This window comes from Mugil cephalus, chromosome 1, assembly GCF_022458985.1.
Source record: "Mugil cephalus isolate CIBA_MC_2020 chromosome 1, CIBA_Mcephalus_1.1, whole genome shotgun sequence".
Lineage (NCBI taxonomy): Eukaryota > Metazoa > Chordata > Actinopteri > Mugiliformes > Mugilidae > Mugil > Mugil cephalus.
This window is the reverse complement of record NC_061770.1, coordinates 12,821,321-12,845,934: the sequence shown is the minus strand read 5'-3', so window position 1 is coordinate 12,845,934 and position 24,614 is coordinate 12,821,321. Positions and strand designations below refer to the sequence as shown.

Here is a 24,614-nt window from a genome sequence, read left to right as displayed (position 1 = left end):
TGTTGTTTCTCTTTCCATTTGTCTGGCATATCCCTCAGCTCCTGTGGGACCAGATGGTCTTTACTTCTTATACACACGGTCTGTCATTTTCTGTCGCACGCGGCCAAGAAAAATCCCACTTATACCCAATTAAGACTAGCCTCTCCCCACCAAATTAATTGCCTGTGTCAGAGTCTGTGTGCAAGTAATCAGTAGAGGCTGAACAGAGTTTAGATTTGCAGCTCAGCAAAAATGAAAGAAATGCCAAACAGCAAAAGCAATAGCCCGTTGTGTCCTGATATAGATACATGAAAACAAAAAAACTTTGAAATGCAGAAAATGTTTTTTTTAATAGCAAGGCATGTCCAGGTACGGATTTTGCCAGAAATAGCACGAGCTGCGGACTATTCTGGGTCCAAAGTCTCAAGGCTCCTACGTAAGGACCCACCTGCAGTATGCACCTGTTCTGTGGGCAGCACTTTCCTGGGAGAATCAAATGGGAGAACATCAAAGGGAGGAAACTAATCGTGGTGAACTGAGAGCGTGACCTATTTCACCAGGAGGACGGAAATGTTTAAGGACTGACAGGTTGCGCATTATTTGGCGCGGGATGTTTGATAGAGAACAATGGATGTTGTAGAGTCTTTAAAAATGTACACGTAACCTGCCAGGAGTTCTGCCTCTAAAGAGCCGTCTACACACAAACTTGTCAAAACTGTCCTCACCGTCTAAGAATTACAAGACTGCGTGACCCAATTCGGGTGACATGTTGTGCGCTGCGAATTTGATGCGCGTTGCAGCGTGCGCCTCGTGCGCCGCGCAGCCAGCACCAAGGGCTCGGGCTTTCCTCTATCTCAGTTTTCATGTCACTTTGGTCCAGCTCCGCCTCTGAGGAAAGCCTTCTTTATCTTGTCAGAACTCCTGATGCGCTCTTTCGCAGACAATTTACTGATGCTGAGTCTAGATTAGCTCTGTTTCATGGCTCCTGGGCCCTGGGCTCTCCTATCTCTCCATAAATGTCCAATTATCCAACTCCAGCCAGAGTGAAACCTTATCTGCTTCCCGTCACTGACCAACCGAGGCTTGATATAACGTGCGCTGGATAAAGACACTTTTCACTCTTTTTTTTTTTCCCCCACTGCAGCATCTGTCTTTTTGTTTTTTTGTTTACCAGCGTCTTTTCCAACCCCCTGCATCTCCTCCTGGTTCCCTGTAAACCAGGCCAGTTGCCGTCACCAGCCTACGGTGTCACTTCAGTTTTATAATTAGTGGTAGAGAAGGATAGCCATTGGTTAGACATGAATCATAACATCCACATCTCCTCCTCGTGGGCACCAATTATCATCTGAAGGAAGGATCGTGAGCTTCTTCTTTTTTTTTTTTTTTTTTTTGCTGAAGTGTTTGTTTTTTATACAGTGATGCAAGAAAAGGAGAGAGTGACTTTCATACTCTGTGAATAAATTAGTCCGGGGTCACTGGGCTTTATTTCTCATCCGTGGGCCCACGGAGCCAACCCGCTCCTCTGCCCGGCCTGCACAGTGTGTGTGTTTGTCACAGCGTTATTGCATTTTTAATCAGCGGAAGAGACCAGGCATCATTCTCATCACATTAGCGTCTCCTGGTATTTCTTCCTCTCTCTCCCTCTCTTGTCACCATTTTTACCCCTGAGGGGGGGAGTTAGGTGGGTGGAGAGAATACATTTGAAATTTGCTCATTTGACAGTCGTTAGAGATATGGATTCTGACAGTGCACAATTAGCTCAGTCACCTCCTTTATCTTCACTCATCTCTGGTTGAGGGATTTAGCACGCGTTGCCTCCATTGTTAACGACTGTTATACCTCTCTCCCTCTCCGTCTTCCCCTCCCATCTCCTGCACGTCCAAACTTCTAATTCCACTTAATGATCATTCGAAAATTACATATCTGACTTCATGGATGTAATTGACTGCCGTGTTATTAAGACGGCCGAGTGAGGCGAATGCTATTCAGGGTTAGCCGCTGAGTGGGTGCCATAATCCGACACTTTTCCCCACCCCCCCACCCCGGAGTTAAAATTCATTCACGGGGAAAAGACGCACCCGAGCTGGAACACATGTTGTGGGCATGGTGCACACTCGGCCCGACCGTGGCTGCGGCGAAACACGCAAGTCACTTTTAAAAGCTTCTGTAAAACAAAGTGGCACATTTCTGCCGCTGAATCACGGCTCAGGTTCAGGCCGCAGGACAAAAGCCAACAGCGTTTACAGCGAGGCAAGATCATCTGTGGCTTAAACAGGAGTTGACAGAGATAAGTGGTGGCTGGCTGTGAAATTTAACTAGAGAGCTAAGCCCTTGATTTCAAGGAGCATGGCATAAACAATGCATTTCCGCTTCCCACACACATCCCTGTTATTTCAAAGGAAAGCAAATGCCTACAGAGAAAGAAAATATTGAAACAGGAAAAGAATAATTGCGAAACAGAGATACGGAATCCGCATGAAACCAAAGTGAAATGAAATTGAAAACCTAAAAGGTACAGAACATAAATCACATACCACACTCTTTATATGGAACTAGATTAGTAAAAAGCGGTCTGGTGTTTTATATGTTCGCCTTTCTTCTCAAAACGGATCCTAATTCAAGCACATAAATCCTTCACATGAATCCACCTCTGAAAGCTTAAAAACTATGAGTTTTGCTGTGGGCACTGTGCAGGAAGTGTGCAGTCAAATGATTATAAATCAATTCAAAGCGTGAATTATGGTTTTACCTCGCAAACTGCATTGCTGCAGATTGTATGTCTCATTTTTCAGTTGGCGGTGGAGTGTAGAGCACTCTCCATTTGATTAAACTCTACCCAAAGGCTGCATCAATTATGTATCTTCACAATGGAGTTAATGGACTGCAATTGTGGTTGAAGATGACTTGACTAAATTTGCACATGACATGGCAAGAAAAATACCTCTTCAGTAATGTAACCCTTCTGAACAGCTTGTCTGAAATGATAAAAGATCATGTCTGGCTCTCGCTTATTGAATAAAATTACATTTCCTTTTGTTAATTTTTCTGCTAATCTGTAAAACAGTATGCCCGCTGACAGATCCGTCTCCCCCCCGGGCAAGTGTAAAATATCACCATATGCCGGCATATCCGCACACGCTCTCTGCCACGCGTGAGGCCGGCGCGTGTTCCTCCACGTACCTGTGTGGGGTTTCGCGCGCGCGCCGGACGCAGACGTGCGTGAACGTCTCAGCTCAGCTTGCAGTCCATCTAACCCTGTGATCCGGCAATCCATGATTTTCGTCCCTCGGGTTTGAGATCCCATGAGTGGGTCCTTGCGGAGAACAGAAGGGGGCCCACCAAGCTCTGACTACACAGCCACTGACCCATCTGGCCATCAGTCCAGCAGGGAGCACACGGGATGCTGAGACCAAAGCTCTGCGCAGACATCCCGCGCTAACACGAGCCCGGCAGATCACACAATGCCTGTGAAAGGTAGAAATGGTGTACAGCAAACCACATACTGAGCAACCCTTGTGTTTTTCCATTTTTTTTTTTTGTTGTTTGTTTTTTTTGAGATGCTGTGTGTTGCCTGGACCGTATAAGAAAACAGAGTTCACAGGTAAACGCGCACCGCGGAGAGGAATGTGATGTGCATAGAGAGCGTTCCTGCTGCTGCTGCGTGGTGTATAATTTAGAGCAGAAACAGCATGTTGATTCAGCTGTGATCAGTGCGAGTGAGGCGGAGTGTGTGTGTGTGTGTGTGTGTGTGTGTGTGTGGGGGGAAGGGGGGTTAACCTGACCTCACTGTTATTGTTTCTTCTCTACCCTAAAACACAAAGCCATGCACATGTTTCTAGTGACCTCTCACATGACATGTGTTCACTGGTCCCCCGAGTCCCCGCAGTAAGCCCCGGCTTAACATGCTGCGCATACGCATTAACACCGGTTCAAGGCGGAATACGTCGCTCCCATAGCTGGTGGGAGGAAAAAAAAAAAAAAACTCTACCAACTTCTCAGCTTTTTTTGTGCCCCTGAAAATCCCCAGCTTCCAAGGAAACGGGACCCCTTCCATGGCTGAAGACGAGGATTTCCATCCGGGCCCGAGGAAGGGATCCAATTTGTGAGATAAGGAGCTCAATGCAATTACTCTACACTTTCTAAATCTGTGACTGGATGATGGAGTCTCGCAGTTGTTCTAACTTATCTCGCTTTCTAATTATGAGGGTGACTTATAAAGAGAGCAGCCACACTTGATTATCGCGGAGAATTAAAGGAGGATCACTTCTTTCCTGATGCACCGTGTAATAAATAGCGTCGCATGCGTCTGTGAGGCTGTCGTTGATTCACATGTTGTATTACAACGACCCTCCTGGATGGTAATGAAATTAATATATAGAATAAACACAAATATTTTATAATAGAATCATGTTGTATGCACATGCAGTATCTGATAAATGGCAATTGCAGTTTGGGATTTTGTTTGCAGTGGCTTACGGCTAGTTGTTATTTGTCTACAAAAAAAAAAAAATAAAAAATGTGATGATCTCATGCAAAGGGCATTAATCAGTACATTGGCCATGGTGTGATGCTACTGCCATCTACTGACACTGCAGCAATATCTGTCTTTTGTGTTCTCTCCCTGTGCCTCAGAGCCTTGCGATCTCACCATCCTGTCTAAAAATGTAAGATCCCCACAAGTGGTACTGACATACGACAAAATGTACTCCTAAAAAGGCTTCCTGTGCAGTGCTCATAGCAAGGAAGCTCCCTGGAAGCTTTCAAGTTGACTTAACGTCATTCTTTCACAAGATGGCGCTGCAGACGTTGTTGACGGGATGAGGAGGACGAGGTGCAGACTAATGAAGTGGGGACCTCATTACGATCCTCTCTAGTTCTGTGCACGAAGCCTTACACGCTACATACACTGTTTGGGAATACTGTGCCTTTCAACTCACTTTTAACACAAACACCACAGCTATATATACTGGTATATAAAAACAACAACACTGTGGTGAAAACAAACAAACTCCTCACTCGACACAACACATTTGAAAACGCCATTTTAACAGTGCCTGGAATCAAGATACAAATTAGGGTTAGGTTGGGGTTAATTAGGGTAAGTATTTTTTAAACGTCAAACTGAAGCATTTCTGAATGACTTAATGATTTTCTTCTCACCATTGAAGCTCTCCTCTGATGCAAGATGCACTGGTTTGAACGGCCCAACTACTTTAAAGCAGTTCCAATGGATTAGCCGTTAGCCAGCACTGAGCAGTTAGTTTGAATTAGCCGATTAGCCTTAGCTAGCAGTTAGCCTGTAGCCGTTAGCTTGTAGCCGTTAGCCAGTAGGCAATTGGCCAGTTAGCTTGAAGTAGCTAATTAGCCGTTAGCTAGCACTGAGCAGTTAGCCAGAAATGTTAGCGAGACCAGAATACCCGAGGTACTTTCCTTCCTAAACGGCAAATAAAAACGTCAATGCTTTGGTTTTAAAAGTTGGCTATGTCTTATTTTTATCAAATGAATTTTCCTGACGTATTCTTTGGAGTTCTAGTTTATTGTTAGATGACATGTTTCTATGGTTAGGTGGCTGATGTTTAGATGAGCAATATGCTAATGTTTAAAAAGGAGATTTAATGATGTATTATCACATTTTGTATTATTATTAGATAGACTTTTATTAATTAGACTCTAAGATTCATTTAAGTGTGACAAACACACATTATTTATTATTATTATTATTACACTGTTTTGCTGAAATGACACATTAGCCAACATTTCAGAGTTGCAGTTGGTGTTTTGTGCAAAAAGTAGCTATCAATTTATTTTCTATCATCTTTATTTGTACAGGTTAAAAGTAGTCCTCTCTGTATAGATGCATATGTACTGTACTGTCACAGCACATTCTGTTTGATCTAATATGGTATTATGCTAAACATGTTTATGGATTGCCTATAATAAAACATGAAATATATACCCCTTGCTTCCCTGCCAATTACCCTTCATCATTATTATGTTTTTTGTCTCCATGCTTTCGGCCCTAATGGGAAACACTGTGCCACAATACTTGGGCTCTGGGCATCTAATGAGGCCTATTACGGAGTTGTCCGACTCATGCAGTGCTGCCAACCATCATACCCTCTCCTCCATTTCCACAGCTTAAGAAGCAGATCGCCTTACTGCCTCCTCAAGCACCAAGGCACATTCGGTGACTGATTAGTTTTTGTTTTTTTAATCAAGGGGAAAGTTTGTGTCAATAATACAGTGCTGTGGAAATAATTGCCCTCCTGTTTGCAATGAAAGCCTTCCCTGGCATGTTGCAGGTCTAATTAGAATTTGTTATGACCTCAGGAATTATAAACACACTTTCAAAAACACCAGTTTTGATTAGTGCTCTGCCAATTCTTTGAATTAACAAAGGTACACCAGGTGTTACCTAAACACAGTATTTGGGACATGTAGAAAAATCTGTGAAGCACCTTCAGTCAAAAAAAAAAAAAGCAGAGCATTTTTGCTGATATGTATTGTATCTAGGGTGCTTGGATTTTGAAGAAATGACGAGTCGAGAAATGGATGGGGCCTGGTGCTTTTTTTTCTCTCTCTCTCTTCTTCTTTTCTTGTGCAGAGCTGCAACACAGCCGCAGCAGCAGGTTTTCAAGTGCAGTGCACCAACAGCCGAAAGGTCAGCTATTCTTACAGGTTTTCATGTGGTTATACATTTTTTATCACATACATTAACTTTCATTCCCAGTACATTATTAATGATGGCAGGGGGTGGAGGGGAGAGGAGGGGTGGGTTGATGAAGTGAGAGATTGGCAGGGCACGAAATAGCCTCATCTCTGTGTTTTGACTCGCCTTCATACTATTTGGCTGCCGTTATCGATCAGCTCCGCTCCATTTGTAGATTCAAACTACTCAGCTGCTGTTGTTGTAGCAGTTAGATGGTCCTTCACAAAGAGTATTAATAGGAAGTAGCTCCCATACAATAGCTATGCTACAGTAGGCTGTAGGCTTTGTACTGCATACCCAAATAATAATTGACACATTAGTGACTATAAAGTACAACTCATTCTTTCAAGTGCAACACAACTTTTGTGTAAGATAATTGATTAGTTTCACTTTGTACCAAACAGGTTCCAGCTTGAATGATGCTGTAAAATCCCACTTTTAAAGCCCACAGGTCACTGCAAGAAAAGACCCACCCTTCTTGGCAATAGTGGCGCGCTTATTGTGCCTCTTCACTGCTTGAACTCCACATAGCCCCTGCCAGTCATGAATTATAACGTCATCAGAAAATGTGACTCCTATCTGTCGGTGGATAGCAACTCAGCCATGCGCAACTAAAATATCACCCAATAACTGTGCATCCAGAGGCTCTTCGGCAGCATCGGATAAAGACAGCCAGAGGTGATCCTTGGTCCACGTTAATAGTTCAGTAGACATTTGAAGAACCGCCAGCATCGGAAAGCCACTGAAAATAAGAAGGCTTCAACCGGAATCGGGTGGGAGGGTGACGTTTGTGATGACGACTGCTCGGGAGGTAAAAAAAATCATTGATAGTCATAGCACAAGCTCCTCTCCAGAATACAATTTGGTCACAACTCAATTAATTGCGTTATTCAAATGAGACAGATGAGCCTAAACATAATTGCTTTAACCTTTGTTAGACTTCTTTGCCACCAGCTGCTAATGTTTTGTCTGCAATGCATATCTTGTTTGTGCATAAGTAAAACAATAATAATAAAAAAAAACACAATGTCAGGTGTCAATAGGAAGGGGGGAAAATGTCAGGCCTTCAGTCGATAACATTTATAAACAACATATGCTGCAGGAGACTGCTTTCATCGCCAGTAAATGAGCAAGTCGCCCACAGTTGGATAGCTGCTGGCTAGTAGATAAATGATTATTACCCCCAATTTGCAACATTACCCATCTCATAATTATCAATTACGTGTTATAATAACAGACTGGTTACAACTAAGAGCAAACATGAGCAGGGTAGATAATATAATTACAGCATCAGTGCCAAAGACAATTAAACTGTGATCAATTAAAATGCATGGACTTATTTGACCCAAACGTACACCTCCTCCAGGCGTACAGGTAGTTATGGGTACGTGGTAGTGCTAAAACCAAGAGGCCTTTCTCTCTATGCTGTAACATCAGTCTAGTGATTGTCGTTTACTATTGTATGAGAAACTTATCATTAGCATACTTTTTTTCTTTTTTTTTTTTACCCCCAGAATCCTCCTTCAAAATACAAAACACAAAGGGCCTTGATTATTTCCTAAAGTATCTTAAGTGAATGTTATTGCCTACATTATTTCTAGAAGCAGAATTTCTTTGCACTCTGAAACTATGCAAGAACAAATCTTGTCTCGTAATGTGAAAACATACATTTGCAAGAGCCGCATGGTTTTGCAGCGGGACACCAAACAATGAAACCCTTTTCTGACCTTTCTTGAATAAGCCATCATAAAAGAAGCTCTATACTAACAGAATTTGAGAGCAGATATTAGTCACCGTTATTGATATTTCACCAAGACTAAAAACTGCCTACGTACATGGTACAGAAAAGAAGCGCCGCTCTTAAAATATCATGTCATCTCACAGGGGCTGCCTGCTGCGTGTTTGGTTTATTACAACAAAGAGAGCATAGCTCATGTTAAAGCCAAACCCAGTCAACCATTAGAGTCAATTGTAGCCTGCTTGTGTAAACTCTGTCAAGAATGTGACAACATGCTGCAAAGACACGCTACGATGGACCCAACTGAAATTCATATATTCAATAGCAAAGCAAAAATGCGGTGTAACTTTGTGTTTGTGACTTTTAACCATGTAAATGTCAACACTGTATCAGCACATTAAATTTAAAGTATTGTGGAGCTACTCTCTCTGTTGATCAGCCCTTTGATCCACCTACATACATACACATATTCAATTAAAACACGTGTGATTCATTTTCTAAAATAAATGGGACGATACACCATCTTTGAGGCTTTACAAATAGTATTACATTTTATTAATATATTTTCATAAAACAAGTTTAAGACTGTATCAAAAACTCAGTAAAAACATTAGATTTTTAACCATTTTTTCTTATGGTGATATCAGATATGAAATGTACATAATTCACATATTGTGGTATCTTGGTTCCGCCATCATATTGAGATAATGCTTGTTTTTTGTGTCGGGCACATAAACTGCCTTTTATACCCTCACAAACTATAGATTTGTATTTTTCATGATTGTGATCATAAATCTAGACATACAATAAAAAATAAAATCATTTCCCCACTCTGGCCCTCCCTTTCCCCAACTAGGTTTACTGATAAAACACTAACATTATGGAGTTGTTTTAATTTCACAGGCACACAATTATGTACATCCCCCTTGTCCCCATGCCTCATCTGTACTGACAACAGGAAGTGCACAAACCAGCAGAGTGCAATACCTAGAGGCAGAGCAGTGATAATACAGTAGTCTAAGCCCACCCGCCCCTCACACCAATAAAACTGAATAAAAGACCGTGGATCCACCTCACTATGTCATCAATTCCCACCCTGCTGTGAACCACAGCATACCAATGGCCCCTTTGTTATTGTTGTAGCAACCCCGCAAGGTATGCCTTCTGACCACAGACATCACCTTGGCAACAGCAAGAACCATTCATCACACAGACGGGTTCGGTGGCACACGTTAACGAACAAACTAAAAAAAAATAATAATAATAATAAAAAATATCAATCATTTGTTTTGTAACTTAATTAGGCTACATCTACATTATGTGTGATCAGTGTAATGTCCTTTGTGATTGAGTACCAGTTGAGTTTCAGTCATGTGGTGAGTTTAAGGATACAAAATAATGTTTTTCTTCATCCTTATTGGCCTACCACATTATGCTTCTGCGCAAGACACATAGTGCAAGGTTTAACAAGAATTTGCATAAGTGCATGGTTTGCATGTTATTGTCAAGAGGGAGCAAAGCATAGAAGAGAACAGAAAAAAAGGATCAATGTCTTAGAAATAAACAGATTTTTTTGAGTAAATAAAATGTTTCATGCTTTCCATTTGGCATTTTGTATTTCATTCCCCTCTAGAAATAACAGGTGCAAAATCTTAGTAAACCTAGCCAAAGGACAGATAAGAGTGATGCAGAACTCATAAAGATTAACATTGTAAGGGAGAGCCTCAAGTCTGTTGTCATGGTGACATCTGCTCAAAGGCCCCGTGGGCTTCAGTCTTTCCTGCTTCTTTATTATTTTCTATACAATAGAAATAGTACATCATTGAAGATAAAATTGACTCCTCTTGGCAAAAACAGACAGAAAAAGAATATGCAAGAAGTCAAAAGCAGATCTGAAGGACAAAAAAAAAGTGCTGGAATCACAAACTCTTCTCCATCCATTTATCCTGTGCCAGTAGAAGTGTACGATACAGCATCTTATCCATGATGGTCAGATATAAGTATGGTTGCCTGTTCCTCTACAAAGTCAAAGCCATTTCATCGAACACATGTAAAATTATTCCTGTACTAGTTTTCGACAAGCATCCCTAGAGTGCACCTGCTTTCCAAATTGAAAGCTCCAGTGTGCGTTAGGGAGGCACGTAGGGAGGTGGTGACCTGTATGCGGTCATGTTCTTAGGGCGAGAGCCTTTGCCCTCAATGGGGACAGTAAATGGGGGAGGGGGCTGGTAAGGTGGAGCATTAGGATCATCATCTTGATAAACCGAATACTCCTCAAGCAGATCCTGATTAAGCAAGGTACTGTGGGGGCCGGCCATATTAGGGTACTCTGGAGGAGGAAGTGGAGGCTTTTCCTCCTGGAGGATAAGAGGGATACTGGAGGACGGGGGTGACTTGGAATCATCCAACTCATCTGCGAATATTATGGGAACTCCTTTCTTGATGAAAGTGGCCTGCTCTTCTGTAGTCATCTTCCCCTTGCGCTTCTTGCGGTAGCAGACCATTGCAATGATCCCAGCTATGAGCAGTAAGGCTGCTACCACTACGGCAGGGATGACGGTGTGCAGGTAAACGTCATCACTGCTCCTGCGACCTGTCCCGGGTGAAGGTGTTGCTGTAGGAAGAACAGGGACAGGGATCTCTCCCGGTGGGATGAATGTGTAGCTCTGGCATTTGTTGGTGCCACGGACGGAGATGTTAATGGGTTTGAAATCAGGCCCCATGGCTTTGACGAAGGCTGGTTTAGGGTTCCCCTGGGGATCAGAGATTCTGTTGCTAAGAACTGTGATCTGATCTCTTAGGCAAATGTTCTGTGGGAGACTGTTATTGGTCCATTCCACAACAATGGAGCCCTTTGTGATGCTCCTCAGGGTCACTGTGCTGCTGTTGCGATCACCAAGGGCATAAGCCAACCTTTTGGTCAAAAGAATCTTTTTATGGACATCATTGTCTAAAGTTTTGGGGTCACCGTGAAAACGGGCAGCAAACACAACTGGTGGTTTGTCATTATTAGACCAAGGTTTGACATGGACCTCAAATGCATCCATGATGCTCTTTCCTCCTTTATCAGTGGCCAACATGAAGTACTCATGCTTCCCTGCATGATCCTTTTCTGGAAGGCCGTACAACAGCTGGATGGTGCTATTGAACTGGATCCATGATGTTTCATTCACAGCTTCTTGGGGCGTCTTCTTCAAAGTTAAACGCAGCTTGTCAGCAGTGCCGTCCTCTCGGTCATAATATGCATCGGCAGCAATCTTAACCTCAAAATATGTGCCGACCCATGCGGTCACCTGGTCAATGGGGTTGCGGATGCCTGGTGCCTGATTTGAGTCTGGAGTCAAAGTAAGAGGAGTTGTGCGCCTGGGTGGTTTAGGAGTGGTGGTCTTTGGCTCCCGTGGAGCTGGGGTGGTGGTTTTTGGTTTCTTCTGTTTCTTTGTGGGAGAGGTTTTGGGTCTCTTGGTGGTGCTTGGTGGCGTCGGCAAAGCAGTGGCCTCCACAAATGTAGGCCTGGTCATTGTAGGCTGAATTGGGATGGTGCTAGTAGTTCCAAGTACTCTGGTAGGTTGGGGAGGTCCAAAGACAGGGGTGTGGGCTATCTGATCTCTTACCCTCATAGTAGGCTTCACTGGAAGAGGCAGGGGGCCTCGGACAGGTGGAACAGAGATGTCTGTTGCTGGGGCAATAGAGGGTGAAGTTGGGGTGGGAACAACTCGTGAATGGGGCTCCTGGTGGGCTGTCGGAGGAAGCAGGGAGGGAACTGGGGTGGGAGTATTGTTCAACTGTCGCCTGACCCGTTTCACGCCATGGGGCTTTTTGTTTACAATGTGCCAGCCAACCACCGGGTATCCCAGCCTGGCTGACATGGTCCCATCCTTTGCCGAGGATTGGACACTGCTAATGTCAGGAATGCTACCCTGATCGAGGGCACATCCTAATTTCCATGACAGCAGGGCCCCATTCTCCACCACCTTCTTAGCATTTCCTGGTCCAGCCATGAAAGCAGACATGTCAAATAATCGGTTGTTGACAACCGGAACCACCCTCATGTGCTCCAGGGGCACGTGTGAGAATTTTCTCATAATGGCCAATAAATTCGCCCTCTGTTCAGCAACCATCTTTGTTAAGTCAGCATCCAAGATGACAGTGAGGACAGTGACAGGCTCTTCAGAGCCACAGGTAAAAGGCTGCAGGCCACTGATATCGGACTGTAGAGTGAGCAGGGCTGGCTCAGTGTCTGCCCGTTCTTCTGGGTATACTTCAATAGAGAAGACTGTACTGGGGAACACTTGGCTGCCAGTCTTCTCAATTATCTCCTCACCAGACACCAGGATATGATACACACCTTTATCTTGCTCTAAAGCCAGACCTCTCAGAATGCAGCTCTCTTTGTCCCAGTATAGCCAGGAGGGTAAAGTCTCTTTTCCCATCTCAGTGAGCTTCAGGAGAGAAAAGAAAGACACTATTACTGTTTCATACTACTGGGACAATGCTGAGATAAAACTCAAGCTCTTAAAGGCCACAGTCATTACTAGACATCAGTTACAAATGACAATGAAAGGTTATCACAATCCAAGTAATGACTTAATGTTACTTCCTGATATAAAACTAAAACAAGTGCATTTAAAGGAGAAATGAAATGTGTTGGTACATGTACTGCTCACTATATCAGAAATAACCCCTTTGCTAAAGTCAAATATTAAAAACTTGCTAAAATCTAAGAATTAAGAAGTTTGTTTTTCATGCTTTCAACCAATCTAGCTTTCTAGTTAGCGAGTCGCCATTTTGAAGTAATGTCATTGACTATGTCGCAGAGTTGGTTGGCTCCTTGAAGAGAAGAAAATGAAGCATTTCTGATCGAAATAAAATAGAAAGACACATCAAGCCCATTATAAATCCACTTGGTTGTGCTTTTGAACTGATACAGTGTGGGAACGAGCAGTGGTACTACTACGAGTGGAAGAAGTAGGGGAACTGGTGGTTTGGGGAAAAGAAACTGAACTGGACAGACTGAAAGAGTAATAAAAAATGCCCTGTGCATAAACATTATTCATCCTACTGCAGATATCGTTTATTTAGAATTTTGATTTGCTGTTGTTATGGACATATTGTTCATGAATAATACCAGTGATCCCGTGTAGCTGATATGGACCAATCCAAGATGTTTAGGGGTGATAATAAAAGGCCTGATGGGATTTCCAGTATGGACGAACTGCGCTCTGCAATAGTAAAATTCTGCACGCTTCTCAAACGGTGACTTGGGGACGATAACGGAATCAAGGACAATATCTGTGGATTATCTGTATTATACGTTTGGAGATGTGGCACTGCTTTGGAAAACATGGCGCCATGGTGACAAGTATTTGAGGCTGCGTCCGCTCTAGCTGAGTAATTAATGCCATGGCTGCTTTTTTTTTTGCTTGCTTTCTGGTTTATGGCTGATTTTAATATGTAGGCTATGTGTGGTCGTCTGCTGGGTAGAGAATCACACATAAGTTTATGTTGATAATATTCACACCAAACTGTTGCGTTTCTATGACAGATTTATTTGGAATTTATTTGTGGCAATCTACAGTAGGAGGACATGTTATAGGTGGTAAAAATTAAAACAGACAGGGCGATTTCAGGCTTTGTCTTTTGGTCCGGCTAACAACCAGCTTGCCTCACTCACATGAATCCTCCTCAATGTCATCATCCTCCAAAAATGTTCACTGCCCACCCTGGCATCTGTGCCGTTGGAGGGCGCATCAGTACTGTCCAAATCTTAGCCAGAGAAGGCAGATGGTTTGAAAGAGGAGTAAAAGAAGCCATCTACGTCAGATTGTTAAAACCTTCTCTAAACAGAGGAGATGGACTGAGATATAATCTGCCATACATTTACAATACAGTCTCAACTTTTGTCCCCAAGAAGTTTCAATCCGATTGACACCTTGAGACTGGAGCCTCTGACTGATAATGGCTCATTAGAGCACCATTCATAGAGAAAGAGGACAGGGACAAATTCCAGTGCTGGATAAATGACAGGTAGTATCTAGCCATGAATAGAAATTATTTGCACCAGTTTCTGGTTGTTTACAGAAACAAGTCAAGCAGGTTTCTGATGGGTTACACCCACTGAGATTCCTATTTAAGCTCAAACTTCTCACCAGTCCCTTAGAACTGAAGAAGCTACTGGGATGAGCAGCAAAATGTCTTCTCTATATCTGTGGTTCACTATATTTAACAACTTTTACATTTCACAAATTTTCACTAAATGTATCTTTTTCTGTCTGACTAAACCCATCTTTTTTCCCCACTATCTATCTTTTGCTATCCGTCTTTCCTTAGCTCTCTCTTCTCTCAATCACTGTCTGCAGCTATCGGAGTCGCCAATTCAACCAACTCACTGACATCAAGGGCTGCAGTATGGCAAGATGGCGCCGCCTAAGCTTAAAAAAAAAAAAAAAGAAGAAAAGATAACGGCCACAGTATTTCCTCTATATATGCTAACATTTGTCATGTGTTATATATTGCTGATAAGAGCGGAACTCCATCTATACAATGCAGTTTACTTGATTGAGCGCTTCATTTCCCCTTTAAGTAGTAACTGGGACGTGCTTGGTTTTCCTTTACAAATCAATAAGCAGAAATGCAAGACTGTATTCACTTCTGTTTCATACGACGCAAACAGCAAGTTAAAACAGGACCTAGATGATGCACACTGAATAAAATCGTGCAAAGCTGAAATATCTCAAATAAAGACAAAAATGCTTTCAGCACTTCCCCGACACCCCCTCCCTCCTCCTTCGATTCAGTTTGGCAAATCTTGCCAAAAACAAACGGGAAGCAGCGTGAGCTTGTATTCATAATAACGACTGTGTGAGTCATCGCTCATCATTTTTGACTTATTACTGTATGACAGGATATCCTCCTGCATCACTCCTTGGGCCGATAATCTCATCTCATTCATAAGTCTGACTGGAACAAATTGTAACACAGTCAGCTTCAATCAGCAGTGATACAGTGATCAACACTGACGGGATAAATTCATTCTATCTATCCATCTCACTAGGCAGTAACTTTATGGAAACAGGGCATAAAAAAAGAAACATTAGAAAGCTCCCATATCACTGCATTTAGACAACTTCAAACATGTTCAGTGACTCAATTTTTATGAAAGCTCATTTTTATCTTTATGAAAGGCCAAAACCAAATACAACACTTCTCAATGTATGATGACATCCTAAAAGCTTGACCTCCAACAATATTGTTTTCCCTCTGTAAGTATTGAAATATCATATAACAATCAATAATAGGTGCTCCAAAGCTTACATGGTAAATTCAGTACTTATATCAGTAAATATGATGGGTTTTAATGCATTGTTCTTATATTATGAGGGATTATATATGGCGTGTTATGTGGGAAATATTTGGCATGTTACAAGGGACATAACACGCCAAATATTTCCCACATAAAATCTACTAAATTTATCTTAATTGTGTATTTTTCTGTTATGCCAAGTGTACTTACATGGACATTACAGCTTGCATGGGAAGGTCCTGGTGGAACCTTCAACTGGAACACCTGGCCCACGATTGCAGAAGAGTCAGGGATCCCGGTGTGCACTCCCCCATTCTTTGCAGAGGAATCTGGGACAGCTGTGGGCGGCCCTTCACCAACTGAAGACGCCGCAGCCTGGAGCTCAGTGAGCACAGAGGACTGCATGGAAGCCTCTAGTTCCACAGATATCATCTCCACCAGTGTCTCTTGCTGTCCTGGCACGGTGCCCTGGGCCAGGGTCGCAAGAAGCCCTATTACCAGAGGGATAGTCCTGCACGAAAGAGGCCTGCTCCTCCCAGCATCCCCGCAGCTCATGTTTCTCCGTTTATAGTGCATAGCAGTAGGCCTTTGGGCTGCCCAACAAATGTCTATGAACAACTGAAGAGGCCACATGCACTGAAGTCAACCTGATGATATGCTTGTGTGTCAGATTCCCTACTGATTGGCTATGCTCACAAATGCAGCGGTTTCTCTTTGTTGTCCTCTGTGATCCATGAAGAGATCTTTGGCAGCCTGTTAGACAGCCATGTCAGCCCGCTAAGTAGGAAAGCAAAAAAAAAACAAAAACAAAACAAACATGAGTCTGACAGAGTGAAAACGTACATCGTAACATCAGTGCAAACATTTAAGTAGCAGTATTATGGTAGTTTCCGCAGATGCATACAGTAAACTCAATCACTTTGATAAATCTCCCCACAACATTGTTTACAGTGAGAAGGCAGCACATTTAAAAAGGAAAATAAGGTGCAGCAAAATTATTATTCTTACTTTTGGAGACTTGACACTGAAACACTTTATCATTTATATAAATGGACACATTTCTGAGTAAGTAAATGCATTTACTGGAATTTTGTAGTGCTTTAAAAACAATCTACAATGCAACAAAAAAATAAATAAATAAATAATCCAACATGTAATTTCCTATTTTGACATAGATTATGCTTAGTAATGAACAGAAAAAAAATAGCTCACTCCAAATAGTGTCCCAGCAAAGCTACAATCTAAAATGAGTATGAAATGATACCTCCCATAAAATACACATAGGCTGATGCAGTATCCACATCATCATCCTCAAATCAAACAATTCACACCACTTCCTCCAAAACAATGCCACAATGCAATTTGTCACATTGGGTTGATACGAAAATTACAGCCAGGCAACACTGAACCAAACGCAAATTGGAACCAATTCATCGCTTATAAATATCACTGTTTTGATATACGTGACATCTAAATGCAAGGTTTACTACTGTGTAAACTGTTGAGTGCATTAATCGGGGGGAGTAGTGTTTAAGTGGATGAAACAGAGGCTTCAGGCAAAATATTTGGAAATGGGGAAGTAATAAGTCACAGCACAAAGACCGACTCAAAACGAGTTCCCAAAAAAATCCATGCGATTAAATAAATGTGAAACAACAAAAGAGCCCCTGCTTCAGCATAAATAAAATGTTAACCAAATCTTGTGATTACATGTGCAAATTAGATAAATCTATTTTTAAAAAATTCATGTTGCTTGCAGGCTATTAATTTCAGTGCAATAAAAAAAATGGCCTCCTGATGTTCCTTTCTCCGTCATGTTGAGTTATAGTAGCTCTCATGAGATGCATCGGTGTCAAAGGTTGTTTGTCTTGGTTGTAAGTTTTAATTAGGTGCCCTGGGGGTTGGAATTAAGAGTCTTCATTGTGCTGAGCTGGCCAACCCCAATCCTGTAGCACACAAATGGACAGAGAGGGGTCATCAATTTGCCTGGAATCCTAATGCCAGACTGGCATAAGGCTATGACATCAACAGATAAACTCCAAAACACATGTAGTTCACTGGGAATCTTTTGGGTTTCCAATGGCCTGGAATCTGCCAGTGTATACAGAAACAGCCATGCAAAGAATGTTTTATGTGGTTTGAATAAATCCTGTAACACTTGGATGATTCATGCACTGCACTAGAACAGGCGTCTCACGGAAGCCACCGCAAACCGATCACAAAATGTACATGTATTTACTTTATATAGGTGTGACAGAGGCTCCGCCATTAAATTTAATGAACATAATGAGAGGTAGTCATTAAGGAAATCAACCATGCAGGAAACTGCACGGCCTACCAGTAAGCCGCCTGCCTCCAAATGGAGTAGCAAAGCTTCAAATTAGTTTGTTCTCCGACTCACACACACACACACACACACACACTCGCTTTCTCTCTCGCTCCTTTAACACCGCTCTGAGAGTCGGCTCCATGCGTTTTGTTTAAACGTGAATAACTTTAAAAGAAATTACAATTTCAATAAATGTCTTAACACAATAACACCATCACTGCTGCTCCGGTGTCACCCATACTATTCAAGCATTCGGTTTATCTCTGCTCCAATGAGAAATAACAAAGTATGTGAAAAACTAGGTGACAATCCGTAGCATATTTTATTCACGGTGCAAAGCTGCTTTTTTTAAAACCCTATTTAATAAGGCTTGTTTGCAATTTGTGTATTCCAGCGCTGCTTGTTAAATCGCTTAATGACAGGATTTTCTCTGCTGAAAGATTTTCAACAGGAAAAAAATGTTGCAGGTGGCAGTTTACAACTATCAAGTTATACTGGGTGTTTACTCATATTTCTATTAAATATCTATCTCACATAAAGATTAAAGGCTCCATTGGCACACATTACTGTCGGTTGTACAGCTTTGATTATGGCAAATCAATATCTTAACCACTAACTGCTACTTCTGTAACTTTCAATTATATTCAGATCCTTTAATTGTAACGTGTCGCTATAGTAGCCTACAGCTACTTTGCTACTGAAACAGGTCAAGCCCTATGATTCATTACTGCCCATGAACAAACACTCATGTAGATAGTTGCTGCAGCTTGCTGGGAAAACCCATTGTATCATCAGATTATCTACTGTTAGCAACAAATACCACGTAGGCTAATGTGTGCATAACAAACAACTCAAACTATAACACATCTTTGTATTCTACTTTGACTCTAAACCTCAATAATTAATATGTTCTACAGGAATATTGTGCTGTGTTTCTGGCTAAGAAGTGGGCTGCTATGAGCAGTCTACCCAGTGGGAAGAATATAATAGACAATCAAGTCACATCCACAGGCATCCTGTTCTGTCCACCATCCTGCAGAAAGTTTGAAATGTTGGAGGGACATATTTCACAAGATAAAGAGAAAAAGAAAACAGGCTTTACTTAAATAATTAGCGACAGGGTGGGTGTGTTCTTCTAATTAGACATTTTACAACCAGCTCACAAAATGGCAGACAAAAAAAAAACTGAGTCACACATTGCCAAACCCATTCCCCAGGTTGAGACATGCACCGTTATCTGGGATTTCAGTCAGTTCACTGGAATTTTATATCCCATGACGTTCTCCCTCATCTAACTCTCAGACCAAACAAGAAAGCAAAACAATGAGCCATCTCTAACACCGAGTGTCTCCAAGACACACGATGTTCATGCAAAAATATTCAGTGGCTGCATCTTCAATGGCCTCCGATACGCAAGCTGCATGTAAAACACAAAATGTGCTGCTTGAGCCATGTATACATTTGTATAAGCCTCGACATGAACAAATATATATCCATAAGCTTAATTTAATTCAGAATGAGCACTACAGCAGAACAGACAATGGCCACACACATGAACGGGGGGGGGAGCTACATTTGAGCATCAAAGTAAGCACTCCACAGTGTGGCCTAGATTTTATCATGTTCTCATTTTACAGTGTGTGAGTAATTCAGAATCCAAGTGGAACAACATCTCATTAAGAAATATGAAACATTCTCATGTGCTGATTTGCAGTCTTCTAACATTCAAACAAACAACAAAACGTGCGTAATAGGATCTGCTGAAAGCGGAGTAAACCTCAACAGCTTTAAAGGTGGCTTGACAAGTGTGCGGATGAAGACACGTCGTCTGCCAGTGAGAGGATTGACCTTAATATTGAAGCAGCACAGGGCCCGAGTCGTACGTCCCTCCTGAAAATATGCGAGAAATGTAGTTTCAAGAGGTCCAGGATTAAACAAAGCCCCATATCAACTTGCTCTTTTTGGGATGTGAAATATTAAACAATTTGTTCGTGGTACGACTGTGCACACGCTGAACATTCCTCAGAACCTCACGGTTTCTATGCTGAGCCCTTGTATGGTAAACAAAGCAGTGACACATGCTCGAGTGTGGGTGATTTCTGCCTGTTCCACACTGATGTCGGCACTACTGTGGGAAACGAAACCATTTCACAGCCGTAGTATCCGTGCAGCCTGCAGTTCAACAGTAGTTAAAACTTGAAAACCATCAAAATAATTAGGGCTCCCATGCACAGTGGCACTCAGGGCCAATTGAATTGACGTACCACATCCAGCAGCCTCTGGATAGTGCATGAGCTGAATAACAAACATATCCACAAGACAAGCTTGCTTTGCAGTTGGATGTTTCCCTCGTGTTGCCCTCTGCTCCGTTCGACAACGTAATGAAATATGCGGGGAGAAAACATAAAATCGGCCCTGGCTGAGTGGAAGTCTAACCTGGCACGGTGAACTGAGAGCAACTCATTTAACGCAACAGGAAAACCACTGTATGCTGTCAAAGCCCCAGTGCAGGAAGTCAACAAATCATTTTGTTATGAATTCAGGGGTCTCTGAAGCAGGAAGGGAGAGAGCTGTGCCTTGTGTACAGTGGTGACAGCGCAATCTATACATCCATTTAAAACAGAAAATTGTTAAGATGTGGGTTATTGATTCCTCTGTGAACCGATCCACAGTTACAGCTACTCGTGATTGAGCCACAAATGTTTGAACTCGTCATACAACACAAGGTTAAAGCACAGCTACACAACTACAGTAACGCCACGATTAATGGGCATGTTCACAACAAAACAGCTTTGTTAGGAAATCAAAATCAAATCTACCGTTTCCAGCGCAACATCTGCAACGACAAATGCTTTGACGACAACAAACGTCGGGTTTTGTGACGTGTCGTTTGATCAAACATTTAAACTACCATCCCGATGAGATTGTTACGAGGCTAACGCGGATTTACACCCCAGTAGCCATGCAGCTCACAGCTAACCCGAGCTAACTAACCAACTAACCCGCTAGCTAACACTTACCGGGCCCCGTTTCTGTTTAGACTCGCTACTTGGGGCCTTTGGAAAATGACAACGCCGCCTACGACGTTCAACCTTGATACATCATTTAGCAGCCCACACTTGACATACTCGACCTCAGTGAACATATTACTCTAAGTTTGCGCAAAAAAACCCGAAAAAATCTCATCCCCTGAACTGGCTTCGCCGAGCGCCTCCGCAGAGGTGCACCTGTTTTATTCTAGGAGGTGGTGATGATGATGATGATGGTGGTGGTGGTGGTGATGATGATGGGGCATCCAACACACAAATACTCTGCTCTCTAAAAGAAATAACACGGCTAACCACAGCTCAGCGAGGCTGCATCGCCATGAAGAAAAACCTGCTTCGCGACAATAGCCCCCGCATGTGCACATTTTTAAACGTGAGTCTGCTCACTTTCAAACACGGCAGTCGAGCGGCGAGGCTAGCCGACGAGCTAAGTGCTGCTGCTCACACTACAATACAGCTCTTCTTCACCTGTCCTGTCAGCGGACAGCGCAACCTCCGCAAACGACCCCAATTAGCAAAGACGACGATGCACATATTTTTAATGGCGCGACTCCTACAACAGCAACGGAGCCCACAAGCCGCAAACTGACCTTGTTAGCGAGCTAACGCCGGCTAACTCGCGCCGTAATGTCTCCTCTTCTACCCGGAGAAGACTTCACAAACGCCATTAAACGTGGCCCTCAGCGCCACAGACGGACAGCCAGCATGCAGAGAGGAGGGTACCTGAGCTCAGCCGAGGGAGCAGATATGTCTCTGGCTTGGTTAGTCCACCGCCGGATAGTTCACGGCTGTGTATTGTAATTATGTCGGTGGCTGGCTACCCCTCCCTTGCTGCCTCGCTCCGTCCTCCTTCCCCTCGCGCACAGGTCTACAGGTTGAGGCCGATCGTGTGGACCAGCGTGACTCCGCCTCCCTTATATTTCGAGACATGCAGGTGAAAACTTAGATTAGGTGTTTTTTTTAGATCAGCAGGGGCGATTCTAGGGTCAGAGCTTGTTAAGGGTGCTTTCGTGTCCAACTACTGTCACAAAGCTGTTATTTGGTTTAAAAAAATAATAATAAAGAAAGAAAAACAACTGTATTTAAATGAGAAGATGAGGAAGGAACAGTAGGTGCAAAACAAACAAAGATATGAAGGTCAATAAAGATTGGCAACACTGCATAAGAGACTCAACAGACCTTGCAGACTGTTAGCAGATATCACATACTTTATACTATTGTGCTATTTTTTTGTTTGTTATATTATCATAGACAAACTTAAAAAAAAAAAAGTTTTCAATTGACCACCACTAATTTTATATTCTTATCCCTAGTGAGACATCTTGTCCCGACTGACTGATATAAATTGCTCTGGGAACATTTCCTCTTTTCTGTCTTGAAGGAAAAATCAGAAAGCCTTTTAACAAAAAGGAAAAAAAAGGAATTCAAAACCATTTCCTGTTTTATCATAATATATTTTTTTGTATTATATTGAAAACATTGCTGGTCCTTTATTTATACAGTATTAAGACGACAAAATTAATAGACAATGAAAGAAAATTACAATAATATGTAATACCTTCGCCTCCACCCCTCCTGTGACTTTGCACGGCAACAAACAGATGTGTCCAGGACCTTCATGACTGGGTCTCCTGCCATGCATACTGATCACTTATGTTTGTATTTTCAAAGTAGGCATGACTAGAGGTGTAAATTAATTCCTATTCATTTTATTCATTTTTTTTCTTTACTTTCCCAGGTGCAAACCGTGTTTTTTTCACTTATCACAAATGACAATGTAATGCTTGTTGATGTTATTTAGGCGCCAGTGTTTCTCAAAAGATGTTTAAATAAACACCCTGCAGATTTATTTTAAAGTTCCCTAATTGAGCCCTTCATCACAAGTGTGTTTGTCAAGACTTAACAGAGAATGAGCCAACCTGGCTTTAAAGATAATAAAATGATTCAGGACATTATGCACAAGAAGCACACGAGGAAGTTTTAAAAACATAAATGATTTCCTGTTATCCAGCCTCACAGCTGCCCTTGCATTTCAAGCTTCGAAAATTACCACATCTGTGATCCTTCAAGCTTGTTAAACGTTCCTTTGTTGGCGTGCTATTTTTATTAAAAATGAAAAGTTACATGCACCCCTGACGTAAGTGATACTCTGTCTGAGACCTATTACATTTCCAACAGGATTTATTTTGAGAGTGACAGATTGGGAAAATGTTTTGTAACAGGTTAACGGCTGCTGCTTGTTTTCTAAGGCACAAACTCTGTTCAAAACAGTTGAGGACCATTCACAGTCTAAAGGTCGTGTTTGTTCAAAGAAGGCTGTTGAAATGATTAACAACATAACCCACCTATTTTCTGTTTGCACAAGTAAAAAAAAAAAAAAAAAGGTGCCAGTATTTGCACGCTTGTATCATCAAAACATATCCACATCCGCCGAGAACAAACAAAACAAAAAACTTAATGCCATATTAAAGTGTTTTTGTCGAAACAGATTGATTTTGGTATCGGTGCACAGAATGTAATGGGTGAAGAATTTAGAGAGACTAACACCAGGCGCACTAGGGATATTGTGCAGTGCTACTGCTATTGACGAGATGTGTGTTGCAGGCAGGTCTGTAGCAATGTGCATTTGCGTTAGTGCGTTTGTTCTCAGAGAAACACTTGACTGCTGCGTGAACTGTGATGTAAATCACGGGACGCAAGCATGGGGTCGTTTAAAGGTTCAAAGTATTTTCTTCTGGTGAAATCAGTCGAGTTAAAGTATATTTAGCCAATGCCCAATACACGACGATTAGTTAGTTAATGTCACAGAAAACATTCAGAGTCAGTCATTTGAGCCACTGAGACGAAACAAAAGTTTCCTTGAGATCACTTTTCTTCACCTTGACGACTTCCTACCTTTCCCTTAAGAGTCGGAAAAAAACAAATACAAAGAAGGTGAAGTTTCTTTGTTGGGATCTCTTTGAGCCTGTGAATGACTGGTTACATTAGGCCGCATTATTGTGGCTTTAAATAGAGCATGGGCTCAACTGGGAAGAACGCTTGAAAGGGGGAGTTTAAAGAAAGGAGAGCATCTCCCGGGCTGACAGGCGTCGTTGAAGAAGAGGCGAGCAGCACAGTAAAAGTCCTAAAATGAAACAACAATCACGGATGTCATTATACAGCCGAATAAAACTGCCAAATAAAACAGTGGAAATGGGCATTCTTATCGTTCGCTTTGCCAGCAAATGATTAGATGTCTTTTTACCCCGTGGAAAATATTTGCGTGAAATATGTGATGCCATTTACATGCTGTCATCATCGGGCATAATAATAAACAATAAACTGCGCAAATGTCTCGGAGGAAAAATTGTCTCGATGCTCAAGGCAACAAAGAAAGGGCCTTCATATCGTAATAAAACCCTTGGCAGGCATGAGTGGGATTTTAAGACGGGGGAAACAGAGCCTGTCTGTAATAGTTCACAGAGCTGTCAATCATCTGGATATCTCTGACTCTTTGTTCACCCCTGCAAGGC

At 42.2% G+C, this 24,614-nt stretch overlaps 1 protein-coding gene and 1 long non-coding RNA gene across 3 annotated transcripts; both read right to left on the bottom strand.

The window, feature by feature from the left end:
• Nucleotides 1-1,113: 1,113 nt before the first annotated feature.
• Nucleotides 1,114-6,055, bottom strand: LOC125019371. The gene is made up of 2 exons (XR_007114062.1): nt 5,140-6,055; nt 1,114-3,444 (listed from the first exon to the last, which is right to left on the bottom strand). It is a non-coding gene; the product is annotated as an uncharacterized LOC125019371 (long non-coding RNA).
• A 2,895-nt stretch (nt 6,056-8,950) lies between these two features.
• On the bottom strand, nt 8,951-21,977 carry LOC125017343 (dystroglycan 1-like). Of its 2 annotated transcripts, none has more exons than XM_047600362.1 (3): nt 21,693-21,977; nt 15,937-16,503; nt 8,951-12,865 (listed from the first exon to the last, which is right to left on the bottom strand). In XM_047600362.1, exons 2-3 carry the CDS (start codon nt 16,357-16,359, stop codon nt 10,556-10,558), a joined length of 2,733 nt encoding a protein of 910 aa, XP_047456318.1. In that variant the 5' UTR covers nt 16,360-16,503; nt 21,693-21,977; the 3' UTR covers nt 8,951-10,555. The 2 variants fall into 2 exon arrangements, with proteins under 2 accessions (XP_047456318.1, XP_047456326.1); XM_047600370.1 differs by having other exon boundaries at nt 21,826-21,977.
• Nucleotides 21,978-24,614: the final 2,637 nt, after the last annotated feature.

Bases quoted from the DNA above. Each gene is read 5' to 3' on its own strand.
- LOC125017343 (XM_047600362.1), bottom strand. From the start codon at position 16,359: ATGTGGCCTCTTCAGTTGTTCATAGACATTTGTTGGGCAGCCCAAAGG. The intron at 12,866-15,936 runs GTAAGTACACTT...TCTCTCCTGAAG, and splicing joins ATGCAAGCTGTAATGTCCAT to CTCACTGAGATGGGAAAAGA.